Source organism: Cyprinodon tularosa, unplaced genomic scaffold, assembly GCF_016077235.1.
Source record: "Cyprinodon tularosa strain WSP-4 unplaced genomic scaffold, ASM1607723v1 ctg1009, whole genome shotgun sequence".
Lineage (NCBI taxonomy): Eukaryota > Metazoa > Chordata > Actinopteri > Cyprinodontiformes > Cyprinodontidae > Cyprinodon > Cyprinodon tularosa.
Genome location: NW_024037793.1, coordinates 20,636 through 33,600, shown reverse-complemented (window position 1 = coordinate 33,600; position 12,965 = coordinate 20,636). Strand labels below are relative to the sequence as shown.

The 12,965-nt window shown below is 39.1% G+C and overlaps 1 protein-coding gene across 3 annotated transcripts; it reads right to left on the bottom strand.

Annotated features, from left to right (window-relative positions):
- Positions 1–217: 217 nt before the first annotated feature.
- On the bottom strand, positions 218–7,359 carry LOC119777862 (QRFP-like peptide receptor). 3 transcript variants are annotated; one of them, XM_038276878.1, is made up of 4 exons: positions 7,269–7,359; positions 6,307–7,150; positions 1,674–1,857; positions 1,210–1,504 (listed from the first exon to the last, which is right to left on the bottom strand). In XM_038276878.1, exons 2-4 carry the CDS (start codon positions 7,140–7,142, stop codon positions 1,346–1,348), a joined length of 1,179 nt encoding a protein of 392 aa, XP_038132806.1. In that variant the 5' UTR covers positions 7,143–7,150; positions 7,269–7,359; the 3' UTR covers positions 1,210–1,345. The 3 variants fall into 3 exon arrangements, with proteins under 3 accessions (XP_038132800.1, XP_038132812.1, XP_038132806.1); XM_038276872.1 differs by having other exon boundaries at positions 218–1,857; XM_038276884.1 differs by lacking the exon at positions 7,269–7,359 and adding an exon at positions 3,898–4,017 and having other exon boundaries at positions 218–1,857; positions 6,307–6,445.
- Positions 7,360–12,965: the final 5,606 nt, after the last annotated feature.

Here is a 12,965-nt window from a genome sequence, read left to right as displayed (position 1 = left end):
ATTTACTCGGAATAAGTTAAAACCTTGTTAAACTGGATTTCATTAAGGGGTACTGGGGTAAATAAAATTACTTTCAGGTTTTGGCTTGTTTAAAAAGTAAGAATTCACCTCATAACTATGTACAAACAATGACACAGATCGTGGAAAAATTGCAGGGAGGTTTATCAGGTTTTTTTTTATGAAAATTAAAACCAAAACAGCAATACTTTTAGTTGTCATAGGTCAGTTTTATTCAATAGTTCCCAAGAGCCGCAATTAATGGGGTAAGAGTGCTTAACGTCTTTCAGTTCGTGACTGAAACCTTTTGCGACATTATTAGATTTTGTATCAGACATTGAATGAGATGGATAAACCCCATCAGATATTTGCATGCAGTATATTTCAATATTGCACAATAAGAAAAGGGTTTATATTTTCTGTGAGCAACAAATGCAGTCAGAACTATTAGCATTTAATGAGAGACAAAGCAAATCTTTACAAAAGCTCATTAAACTTTAAACCCTGCTGTTTTATAGTCTCAAGCAGATGACAGAAACTGCTGTGACTATAATATGAGTTAAACTTTATGGCACACTGCACCAATCTGTCTCTCTTACTGATAACTAAATAAATACCATTCCAGCTTTCCCTCCTGCAGAGGTTAACACATCGCTGCTCCATCCGCTTTCTTTCCAAAGCCCAAAATACAACCAGATGTAGAAAGAATGAGAGTAGAGACTTGGCTCGCTGTTCCACAAGACAGTTTGTTTTCCAATGTTTTTTCTACATTCTGTCAGGTGCAAGCTGTGCACCAAACAATGTGTTTTTATTCCCTGCAGGACAAAAGGAGGAAATTCCTCTCCATTGATAGATCCGATAAACTCCAACCTTCATAGGCTCGTAATATTTGTTGTTTCATTCTCCACGTTTCCCCCCAGGAAGTGTTTTTTTGATGCAGTGCTTCTGTGCTGTCCCACAAAGTAAAAAGTGCCCTGGTTGAGGGTACTGAGATCCCTCTTGTTGGCTTCCAGACAATAAATTCCTTCCTCCGAATTCCTCCTCAGTGGTAGCAAATCCATCTCTACAGGTTCACTTTGAGGAGGTAATGATACCACATTTGTAGAGTGTCGTCTCGCTGGAAGGATATCCGCCTTTTGTGAGGAATGCTGAAGTGAGTGAAGCTGGCAGGGAAATAAAGAGCTATCGTATACACTGGGATTAGATTGACACCAGTCTGAGATGCTTTGGTCAGATGCTCTTTGGCTGTCTGATATCACTCTGACCTCTTGCCTTAGTCCCTTATGTCTGGCTAAGCCCAGCAGGCCAGGGATTGTGACCACAGATGCAGAAGCTGCCACAGCAGCAGCTATGCGGTGGCACTCTGCAGCAGACACCTTGCTCTCTTTAATCTTGGTTGAAGGAGCAACAACAGCAGCTGAGCTCGAGAATGATGAATTATTGAAGACAGCAGCCACTTTCTGGTAGTATCGTGTCCGTATGACCTTCGCAGAACGATACAGATCTCCTATGAAACAGTAACAGATGGGGTTAAGGCTGGAGTTTGTTAAGCCCAACCACTGAGCAAAGGGACGTGTCTGCAGGAGCCAAGAAGAAGGCCTCTGTTCGCAGTCAATGAAAAGATCAGCCAAATAAAGTGGCAGCCAGGAAAGTGCAAATAGAAGCACCAGACATACCACCATCTTGGCAATCTTCTGCCTAGTCTTTAGTCGGGAGGTGTGAAGAGCTTGGCTGCGAGGATCCAGATCAGAGAAAGTGGATTTCCTTCCTCCCCAAAGTCGTCTCCCCGTGAGGAAGCTGATGGTGAGGTTAAACGTTACTGGCAAACAGTAAAGCATCACAAACAGCAGGACGTTGTACCTGCATGAGAGAAGTAAAGCAATTAAAAAAATTGCTGACAAATTTAGCTATAAAATATGATACAGTGTTTTATACAGAGGATATGGCCAATTTAAATTATATTAACTGCACTGGATACAACTCTTAGTGATGTGACAACCCTCTTGTTTTGTACAATAGGGTAAAAAAAAAGCACAACGTAAATTTTAGTTGTTATGCAGATGAAAGCCTCTTGTGTTTATCTATAAAACTGTATAGATTTGTCTTGACAAAAATTAAGGAAATGATACATACACTTGGCAATCAAGCACAAGGTTGTTATAAATAATCAAATGTATTTAAAATAAACATTAATCCTATAATGCTTTATTTGAAAAATACTAGTAAATTAGTACATTTTATCTATGTAGCACTTTTCAAAGATTAACATTGGAAAGTTCTTTATAATGTACACATTTTAAGAATTGGAAAAAAAAAACAACAACTTCATTGTTTTTTAGATACTAGAGTTTAAATCATACATCATCCCCGCTCTCTAATTATCATTTATGTTATTCATCTGCTCCCTCTGTTATATGTACAGACCAGCCCAGCTATCAAGGCCAGATCATTAATTCTTCGTGTATTCTTTGTTTATTTGTGTTATGTATTCGGGTGAGATGTTCATGTTAGTTTTTATAGTTTTCGTTAAGTTCCTGGTTCATGCCCTAACTCTTGGAGGCCAGTGGATTGGCAGGGTGTTTGTCTCCTGTCTCTTGATCGTGTCCCGGCTCTTCTCCGCTGAGTCCTTAAGGTTTTGGCTATATGTGCGGGGGGGAGCGTGGGTTCTGGTCCTTCTCCATGGAGCCCTCAGCGTTTTGGTGGGGAAGGTCAGTTTAAGTGCCGTAAGCCTGGCTCCTCGGAAGAGACCAGTTTAAGGTTTGACATTTATCCTGGTACCATGTCTTGTCTATGTTCCTCTCTACCACTGAGCCTGCCTGTTTCCATCTGAGCGTGTCTGTCTGAGCACGCTACTGGACTTATAGAACTCTGAACCTGTCTTCGTGCTCTGAGAATTCCTAGAATCTTTCTGTTGCTGTTCGGATCGGAACCCCTGGTTGGGCTGCAGACTGGATCACGGAGCTGTCCGGTTCTGAACTGTTTCTCTGACCTGGAGCACTAACCTGCGTACTCACTGGGGTTACTGCATCAGGGCACTCTCCAACTTATTCTACACCTCTCAGGTCTCTTCCCTGTGCCAGACTAGATTCATGCTCAACAGGCTCTCCTTTCCCCGCTGATTCTGCCAAGCTCGTTCTCTTGGCTATCGTTTCACTGGATGGGGGTTAGGGACCTGATAGCCTTTAACCAATTAAAAGCAGTGGGAGTTTATGTTTCCCTATTGTTTCTCAGTAAGCTCCATAATTGACTTCACTGTCTGCTTATATGTACAACATCATGATTAGTTGAACCAGTCTTCATTTACTGACATTAAGCAAGCAAGGCATCCTTTCAGTAAAATGCAGAAGTCACAGTTTGACATTTGGGGTCTAAGTTGAGTCAGAATTGGGTCTAAGTCTGTCTTTTCTGAGAAACTTTTATGCATGGTGATTACTGGTAATCAAATATTAAGCCAGCATTATGTCAGAAGCTGTATGATGGTTACAACCACCTATCTACTTGAAACTGAGGGATTTTTATTCAACTATTAATGTGCATGTTTACATTCGCACGTTATTTTGACATTGTTTTAACTAAAATAAATCCACAATATGTTTGAACTTTTCAAATCATTTCGGATTTTTTAAGATAAGAAAAGTTGTTCTTTGTTTTGTTTTTTTCTCAGTCAGCCTGTAAAAGTTATCAAAGTCACAAATTCACCAATGAATCTAGATAAACAAATAAAAAAAATTCAGTATGAAGTTAATGTCTTCATAAACTGCTTACTGTATTCATGCGTTTCTGAAGGTGCATGTCTTTTTTTAATCTGTTTTTCAGCATTTTACTGATTTGAATGCAAATGAAAGAAAAGGGCCCTTTAAGGTTTTTAATTCTTGGAAGAGTTGCCAGTTCCCGATTTACCTCAGGGTGTTATTTATGATTTTCTGCTCCAAAAAACAGCTATTGTTTTCTTTGTCTTCTTGTTTCTCTGTTGTCCCCTAGCACATAACTGAGATGGCCACCCACTGTCAGACTGCCAGCCTGAAGAAAAACAGATTTCAGGAAATTTGCCGATCTTTCACAAAATTTGTTATTAGGCAACACACTAAATACAACACCTTGCAATACTACTCACACCCCAAACTTCCATTATAACTAGAAAACATATTGTATTCTTCTAGAGTTTTTTTGTAATTGTTTGCGGGTGTGCCTTTATCATTGTGTCCCATCTGTAAAGGCTACATTTTGACCTTTGTAAAATAACTGAAGCTTAGTCTGATTTAATGAGTCTCTATATACAGAAGTATTTCTTTTGTCTTGCCACATTTTCAGTCGGGATTAGATCCAGACTTCCACTGAACTATTCTGACACATGAACATAGTACTTTGATCCAAACTATTCCATTCAAGATCTGGTCATACGATTATATACAGTATAACAGGATCAATGTCAAATCTGCCCTGTATTCAATGTACTCTATATTTCAACCAGCTCTGACCAATTTTCTTCTCCCTGCTTAAGAACGGCATCCCCATAGCATAAAGCTGCTACCACCCTGTTTAACTGCTGGTGTGATGTTTGCCACACAAAGCAAATTTGCATGTTAACCAAAAATTTAAATTATGGTCTCATCTAACAAGAGCTCCTCTTTCATATATTGCCAGTGTCTCCAGTAAATGTGCAGTAAATGTCAAAAGGGACTTCCTGTATCCTTCTTTGAACAATTGGTGGAGTCCATCATTGTCAGGTTGTACTCTGACAACTTTTCTGCAGCCTCTCCAGAGCTACCGTAGGGGTTTCTGCCTATGAACATGGTAAAAGAAAAAAAGCACTGTCTATTCTGCCAGTATAGACGCTTGTTGGTTTGTTACCAGATGTGCAAAAAATAAAAAATCTAAGTTTTCTATAGCTATCTTTGCAAGGCACTGTAGATAGAGTAGAAAAAAGACCCTTTTGTTTTATCAAGTTGTCATCTTTGAATGTGGCCCAAAGTGATTACTTTCAAAAATGTTGTATAACTTATTTTAATGCATCAGGAGCCTACTGGCTCTTTCTATATGATAATTTTGACTTGTTATTATACAGAATATGCAAGAAATTATTATGATGGAAATGTCTTTTCCACTCATATAGACAAACACATCAGCAATATGAGGTTGGCTGGTGGCTGCTGCCTTTATTTTGTTCACAAATTGAAAGGTGATACACAAATAATGAAGCCGAATTAACATAGCAACTAAATTTATGCCAGAACATGCAAGAGTGTATGCACTGGCTGTTACCTGAGACTCTTGGGCCCTAATAAACCAAAAAGGGACCCGATGAGGTTATTTACTACCTCCTGTTTTCTGGAAAAAAGTTACTTACAAACACATTACACAGCAAATCAAAAATGTTTCTGTGACAGCCCTCTTTACCTCAGTCTAGCATAAAATATCATTTACAGGCAGGGCCAAACACTCCTGGGTGGCTTTTAGTTTAGTTGTTTTTAACCCTGGAGCTCAGGTTCAGTTATTCATGGATGAGCCTATCTGGATGCTGAAAAAGAAATAATATTGTTCAGCTCTGGTACACTGTGGAGTCAATATGGTAGATTTATGTTGTGACTCTTTCCGCTCTTGCAAGCTCCCATCCTTTGGTGGGAAATGTGCTACAATTGAAATGAAAGTCAATGTGTTTTCTGGGCTGTGCAGGGAAGTAATCAGTTACTGTATATTTTTAGAGCTCTATGTCCATCCATCCATTTTCCGTCATGCTTATCCCAAGTGGGGTCACAAGGGGGGCTGGTGCCTATCTCTAGCTTTCTATGGGCGAGAGGCGGGGTACGCCCTGGACAGGTCGCCAGTCCATCGCAGGGCAACACAGAGACAAACAGGACAAACAACCAATTATGCACACACTCACACCTTAGGAGAATTTAGAGAAGCTAACTAACCTAACAGCCATACTCGATGTGCTCAAATATAATACCAGACAAGTGAAACACTTCTATGACGTAATTAATAGTCACTGGATTCTAAAGTTATCTAGAAAGGTTAAAGTAACCTTCTACTCAGCAGGACAACTTAAACAAAAGTACTTTAGTACTAATAGCTTAATATTTTCTATCACATTGTTGCAAATTTAGCAAACAATATTGACGTCATATCAATGTTTAACATCTCTGTCATCATGTTAAAGCACCAAAAACATTGTTTTGATAAATATATGCTACTATTGCACCACACAAATGGCATTGACTTAGGTTCAAATTTTAATGTGTACTTTTTTTTCAAAAGTAGGTGGAGCAGTCGTGAAGTAACTTGTTTTCATCTGTCTGTGGTACCTACCCCTGCTTAAGGCGAAGCTGGGGCCATTCCTCCTGGCACACCAAGATGGTGAAAGTCTCAAAGCTGAGCTCTCGCCGACGGTTCATCACCGCTATTGGGGCACACATCATTGACGACAATATCCACACCACGGAGACTGTCACCAAGATCCTCCGGCGTGTAAACATGGACCGAGCTTTTAGAGGAGATTGAACGCTGTAGTAGCGGTTCACGCTGATCACTGTCAGCGTCAGCACACTGGCAGACACTGAGACGGCCTGTGTAAAGGGCACGGCACGGCACAGGAGGTCACCGTACACCCAGGCAGTGTAGATTTTGTTCCCCAGAGTGATGGGCATGCATACGCACACCACAGCTAGGTCACACACAGCCAGATTCACCAGGAGACTCCTTGTGGCACTGACACCTGCGAGCCGCTGACTGTGCCTGCTGGTCAGAACTCGTAGGGACATCAAATTCCCAATAAATCCCAAGATGAACGACAAACAGTACATGATGGTCAGGGCGATGGTGCTGGGTTCATGGAGGGTCCACAGAAGCATACTCTCCAAGTCCTTCAAATCAGTGTATGAGATGTTAGAGAGGGAAAAGGGAAAGGAGGAGACGTTGATGGATTCATTGATGGCTGAGGAGGATGTTGGGAAAAAAAGAGGGAATGAGATAAAGGGGGTGTGTGGAGAAAGGGAGGAGGGCCGCAGTGTGGGGAGAGGGTAGAGTGGAGCAGTAGGGGAGCTGATGGAAGAAGTCAGCATTGTAGTGATGCGGAAACTCATTGAGTCGTTGAGTTTCTCCCAAAGCAGTGGAGAGAAGCTGGGCTGGTCCTGGGTTTGATCCATGCTTGTTTCTAATAAAATAGATAAATATTAGACAAACTAGCACTAGAATGAACAGAAATTCATTATCAAATAGGAATCTATTAGTGGTTATTAAGATCCTATAAACATGCTAAAAAAATTCCTTACCAGAGATGTAGGATCAGGTTCCATATTCTACTCCTGTGGTCTTCCAGTTCCTCAGGAGCATGTGGGTGAAAATCTCTAAAGCACTCTCCATCTTGAGCCACATGTTATGAGTCAGCTGGAGTCATGATGCTGTTCATCTGTGGTCCCAATACACTCCTTATGCAACATAAGCACGTTCATTCCTCCTGGGAGTGGCTGTTCGATCCTGATAATTTACCACGCATTAATAGGCTTTTTCACCTTTGATGAAGATAAACCTGGTGCATACCTCCCTCATCTCCATCCTTTCCCTGTAGGATGTTTGGTCCATCATTCTGATCATTTTAAAACATACGTTACAGATATCAACTGCAAAATTTGATGTCTGAAAAAAACAGTAGAAGACAGCAAATCAAACAGGACAGCAAATAGGAATATTTTCAGCATCTTTTCTTTTATTTGAATTTATTAGACAACTTAAATACAAGGCCTTGAGGCAAAGAGGGTTCTTGCTCTAAAAATAATTTTTTTTTAAAGTTATTACAATCATAAGCAAACTAAAACTAAATAACCAATATTACCCTCCTGTGGGGACATGGTAAAATACATATAAAGGTATACAGTTATTTTTATTAGAATTTCTATTATTAATTGTTGTATAATTCCAAGAAACAAATTGAAACAATGTCTGCAGAGTTTGTAGAAAAATATATTAAAGACAGCTCAAGCTCTACTTCCTTTATAAGAACAAAATCATAAATGTTACATTTTATTATATTTAGCTTACTTACGATACATGTGTGGGTCATTTTGGATCTTGAAATCCTCAGGATTTTCTAGAAAAAGCCAAATAAAATTCTGCATTCACGGAAAAACAGTGGCAAAGTTCATCAAGGATCCCCTAGAGCCGGTAAATAGGTTTCCTTGTCGGTGTTTGAAGCCACAGAGACTTGATGGAAGAGCCTTGTGCATTTCCCTCCGCACTCTTCTCTGTGCGCGCTTCTACCAGCAGGAGCTCCGAGCACAACCAGCAAATGCAGGACCTAGAGACGACTGAAAGCATAGAGGGGAGGGAGAGAGGGAGCAGCTGTAGCCAAACACGCACACACATGCGCACACATATCACCATGCACTCATCCAGTGAGCACCTATAGCTCCCTGAAATCCTGTAATCAATCTGAGCTGCTGTCAGTTAACTCTGCAGTCTCCTCTTAGCTGAAAGCACAGCCACTTATTCCAGTTTAGTCTTAAAATCTGATGGTTGACCCTCTTTGTTGAACAGCAGCTTCTAGTCCTGATCCTATGCCTTCTACATCTTACAGTGGGGAGAACAAGTATTTGATACACTGTTGATTTTTCAGGTTTTCCCACTTGGAAAGCTTGTAGAAGACTGTAATTTTTATCATAGGTACTCTTCAACTGTGAACGATGGAATCTAAAACAAAAATCCAGAAAAATACAATGTACGATTTTTAAATAATTAATTTCCATTTTTTTGTGTGAAATAAGTATTTGATCATCTATCAACCAGTAAGAATTTTGGCTCTCACAGACATGTTAGTTCTTCTTTAAGAAGCCCTCCTGTTCTCTACTCATTATCTGTATTAACTGCACCTGCTTGAACTCGTTACCTGTATAAAAGACACCTGCCCACACACTCAATCAATCACACTCCAGCATCTCCACAATGCCCAAGACCAGAGAGCTGTGTAAAGACATCAGGGATAAAATTGTAGACCTGCACAAGGCTGGGATGGGCTACAGAACAATAGACAAGCAGCGTGGTGAGAAGGCAACAACAGTTGGTGCAATTATTAGAAAATGGAAGAAATACAAAATAACAGAAAATCTCCCTCGGTCTGGGGCGCCATGCAAGATCTCAACTCGTGGAGCATCATTGATCTTGAGGAAGGTGAGGAATGAGCCCAGAACTACACGGCAGGACCTGGTCAATGACCTGAATAGAGCTGGGACCACAGTCTCAAAGAAAACAATCAGTAACACTCTACGGCGTCAAGGATTAAAATCTTGCAGTGCACGCAAGGTGCCCTTCCTCAAGCCAACGCATGTCAAAGCCCGTCTGATGTTTGCAAATGACCATATGAATGATCCAGAGGAGGAATGGGAGAAGGTCATGTGGTCTGATGAGACAAAAAATAGAACTTTTTGGTTTAAACTCCACTCGTCATGTTTGGAGGAAGAAGAATGATGAGTACAACCCCAAGAACACCATCCCAACCGTGAAGCATGGCGGTGGAAACATCATTCTTTGGGGATGCTTTTCTGCAAAGGGGACAGGACAACTGCACCATATTGTGGGAAGGATGGATGGGGCCATGTATCGTGAGATTTTGGCCAACAACCTCCTTCCCTCAGTAAGAGCACTTAAGATGGGTCGTGGCTGGGTCTTCCAGCATGATAACGACCCAAAACAAACAGCCAGGGCAACTAAAGAGTGCCTCCGTAGGAGTAAATTGCTGTAATATGACTTAACTCGAAGGTCCTGTGGCCAACTGGTGAAGGTGATTTTCCTGATGCCTTCCCAGGGAAGGCTTCTGGGCATTTCCCACTGGGAACATCTCAATTTTCTGTATCATATTTTGTTTCTTCCTGGTTTCATTGTTCTGATGAGATTTTCTGTTTTATGTTACATTCCATCAGGTTTCAGTTCTCAGATATCTGTTTTCGTTCCTTGCTGGTTTTGCATCTTTTCATGTTTATTATGCTTCACATTCTTAAATATTCCTCTGCAGATTAGATCCTGTTTTTCTTCTTGTTTATTATGCCCTCTGCCTGCTAATTCTCTCAGGTTTTTCTTTTTCCGCCTGTTATCACTCATTATCTCCTTTTATCTCCAACTGTTTTAGTTCTTTTTAAGTTTCCCTTCTCCCAAATTTGTTTATGGTTTTTCTGCTTGTCCTGCATGATTCATACAATTTCTTCCTTGAGTTCAGTCTGATGTTCTGCTTTGTATTCTGCTGCTTTGCCTGTCTGCCGGCTTCGCTCATTCCTACAAGTTCCTTTAATATTAAACTACCAGAACTCTCAGCATGCCACTTTCTAGTTAATAACAACAGATCTCTGGTTTTGAAATGATTTCAAATACATAAATATTAGTTTTAATTTTTTTTTATAACCTATACAGAAATGTAATTTATATAAAGATCCACAGCACAACTAATGGAATTATCAGAGGATTGTGAAAAAAGTTTCAAAACAAGACTCATAAAAAAGTAGATTACTTTAAAAAAGAAAATATGTTTATAAACAGATATCATTGAAGGTTATTTTTCCAGACTCGTACTATGGAGATTTAAAATATGTTTTAGCAAGCTGAAAAATGGATTCCGCTCTCCTGCATTTTACTGCTAAGAAATTATTTTAAAATGCCTTAACATTAATTTAATGTACCGTAATGGAATAAATGGACTGGGCCACAGAGCGGACCTCACCATACAGGATATTTCTGTTTACATGGATATCTCTGAGATCTCTGTGATGACTAATGCACCAGAGGAAAAGTGCAAATTTCTAATTTCCTTTCAATTAAAGTATCTTAGCAATGTATTTGAATGTCAAAATAGGCCCAGTGAGGCTCCTGTTTCTAGTCCATTACCATTAAAATAATAATTATCTGGGCCCAGTTCCTTCTGGTGCCATTCCTGTTGTAACCCTGCCAAAAGTGGACTCATTTATTCTTCCCCTGGTTGGCAGGTTGAATATCTGGTCCATTTATAAACAGGGTGCCTGTGGCTGATGGTAGCCACACTTTGAATGTGGGAGAAATAAAGCAACGCCTTTTCTTAGACATAAATCCTATTATAGTAAATTTAACTTTAATTGAACCTGACATTATCATACTTTAAAACACAATTGCATGAGAAATATTTTTTCATGATAAAAAAACATATATTCTTGAACAAATCATAGTGAGGAATATAAAGAACTTCTCTTGTTTAAAAAAAAATACACCTCTGAGCTCTAACAGCAATTCCTCCAAACAAGCTCTTCACCAGATGTTTTTTTCCTCCCTTTTTTGTTCTTAAAATACTCATGAAGTGAGTTTATTTTGCATTCTTAATATTTTGTTTGGGGGTTTTTTTTGCCCAATTTGGAAATCAGGGTACTGAGACCTACTGTTTCTATATATAGCTAGAAATAAAACCCATTTGATTGGTATTCTGTCAGGAAGCTATAATGATGTTTTGATGCCTGCTAAGTGGGATGTTAAGATTTAAGTACAGTAATGGTGTCAGGATGACTCCCTACTTCAAAGACCTTAAGCTTCCACACCAAGGATTAATCTAGAATACCAGTGGGATCAAAAGAAGCTGATCAACAATGATAAGAAGGATTTGATTGTTGTAAATTAATTTCACATCAGCATAGATGCTGTCAGTAAGTCTATCATAAGATTCCAAAGACAAAATATTACCTGGGCATTCCCAAAGTGTTTAAAGGTATAGAGATCTTAGGGTGTGTAAACTAATAAATATAGAGAAAGAGATACAGTAATTTTTTTTTATATAATTCTGGAATTTAGCAGATAGAAATAATCTTTATGAATAAAAAAATAACTAACACAAATTTCCATTTATAACAGTAACAGGTTATTAAGATCTTATACTGGAATATGAGGCAAAAATATGTGTGCATCTTTTTATATAGTGTAACTGTTTCAATTGTTGATGCCATCACTGAATATAGGATTTATGTGCCACAAACTAATAAATTTGCAGATGTAAAATAGATTTTTTTAGTATTTCCTCTACCCGTTTTGATTTTTTTTTTTCTTCTTTTTTTTTTTTTAATTCAGATATTTTCTACAGGTGGAAAAAAAAAAAAAAAAAACATTTTTATTTACAAGAAGCAAACATTAAGACAAGTTTTGCAGAAGAGTAAGACAAGCTTCTTCTGCTGCCGCCTTTTGTCTAATGAATACTACAGATTGATTGCCAATTGCTCCTTTCAAGTCTAATGTAGTGATGGGTGTAAACAACACACTGTTTGAAACTGTTTCTGTGCTCCTGTCAGTAAAGGGCAAAGAAAATATAAGGTCAGCTGCACTCACTTCCTCCTGAGCACTTCTAATCAGCCTGAGTTTCAATCAGATCACAACTGCAGCCAATTACAATAACCAGATTTGTTTTATTTGTTCAAGACATCTGTTTCTGACATTTATTCTGTCTTAGATAAAAGCCAAAGGCAAGAGTCCCCCCTAATGTTTTCTGTAGAAAAAAAAGTAGGCTTTTACGTCACATTCTATCAGGCGCATGTTTTGTTCAGTGTGCTTTAGACGCAAAAAAAGTAATTAAAAATGCATCTCGCTTCATTATTTTATGTAATGATGCCTGACCTCAGTCATAAAATAACACAATGGCCATTGAAGAGGAAAGCAATAATTGAAGGAACCCCTCTTGAAGCAAATATTCATAGACTAATCTGTCAAAAGAAGGTAATACATCAGTAAACATGTTGCTGAAGATCAGTTACTTAAACTACTGGCAGGCAAGCACCCCAAAACACCAGATGTCATTTAGATGTTGATTTTTAGGCTAAATCTGGTCAGTCCGTCATAGTCCTTATTTAGTCCAGAAAAAGTTGTTGAAAATGGGCTGCGTTTGGTCAGTCTGATTTTGTCCTAGTTTTGTCCAAAAATAGACATTGAAAAGACTTTGCAAACCCAGCTGTTAAAGTCTTTTCAACAATCTGAAAATT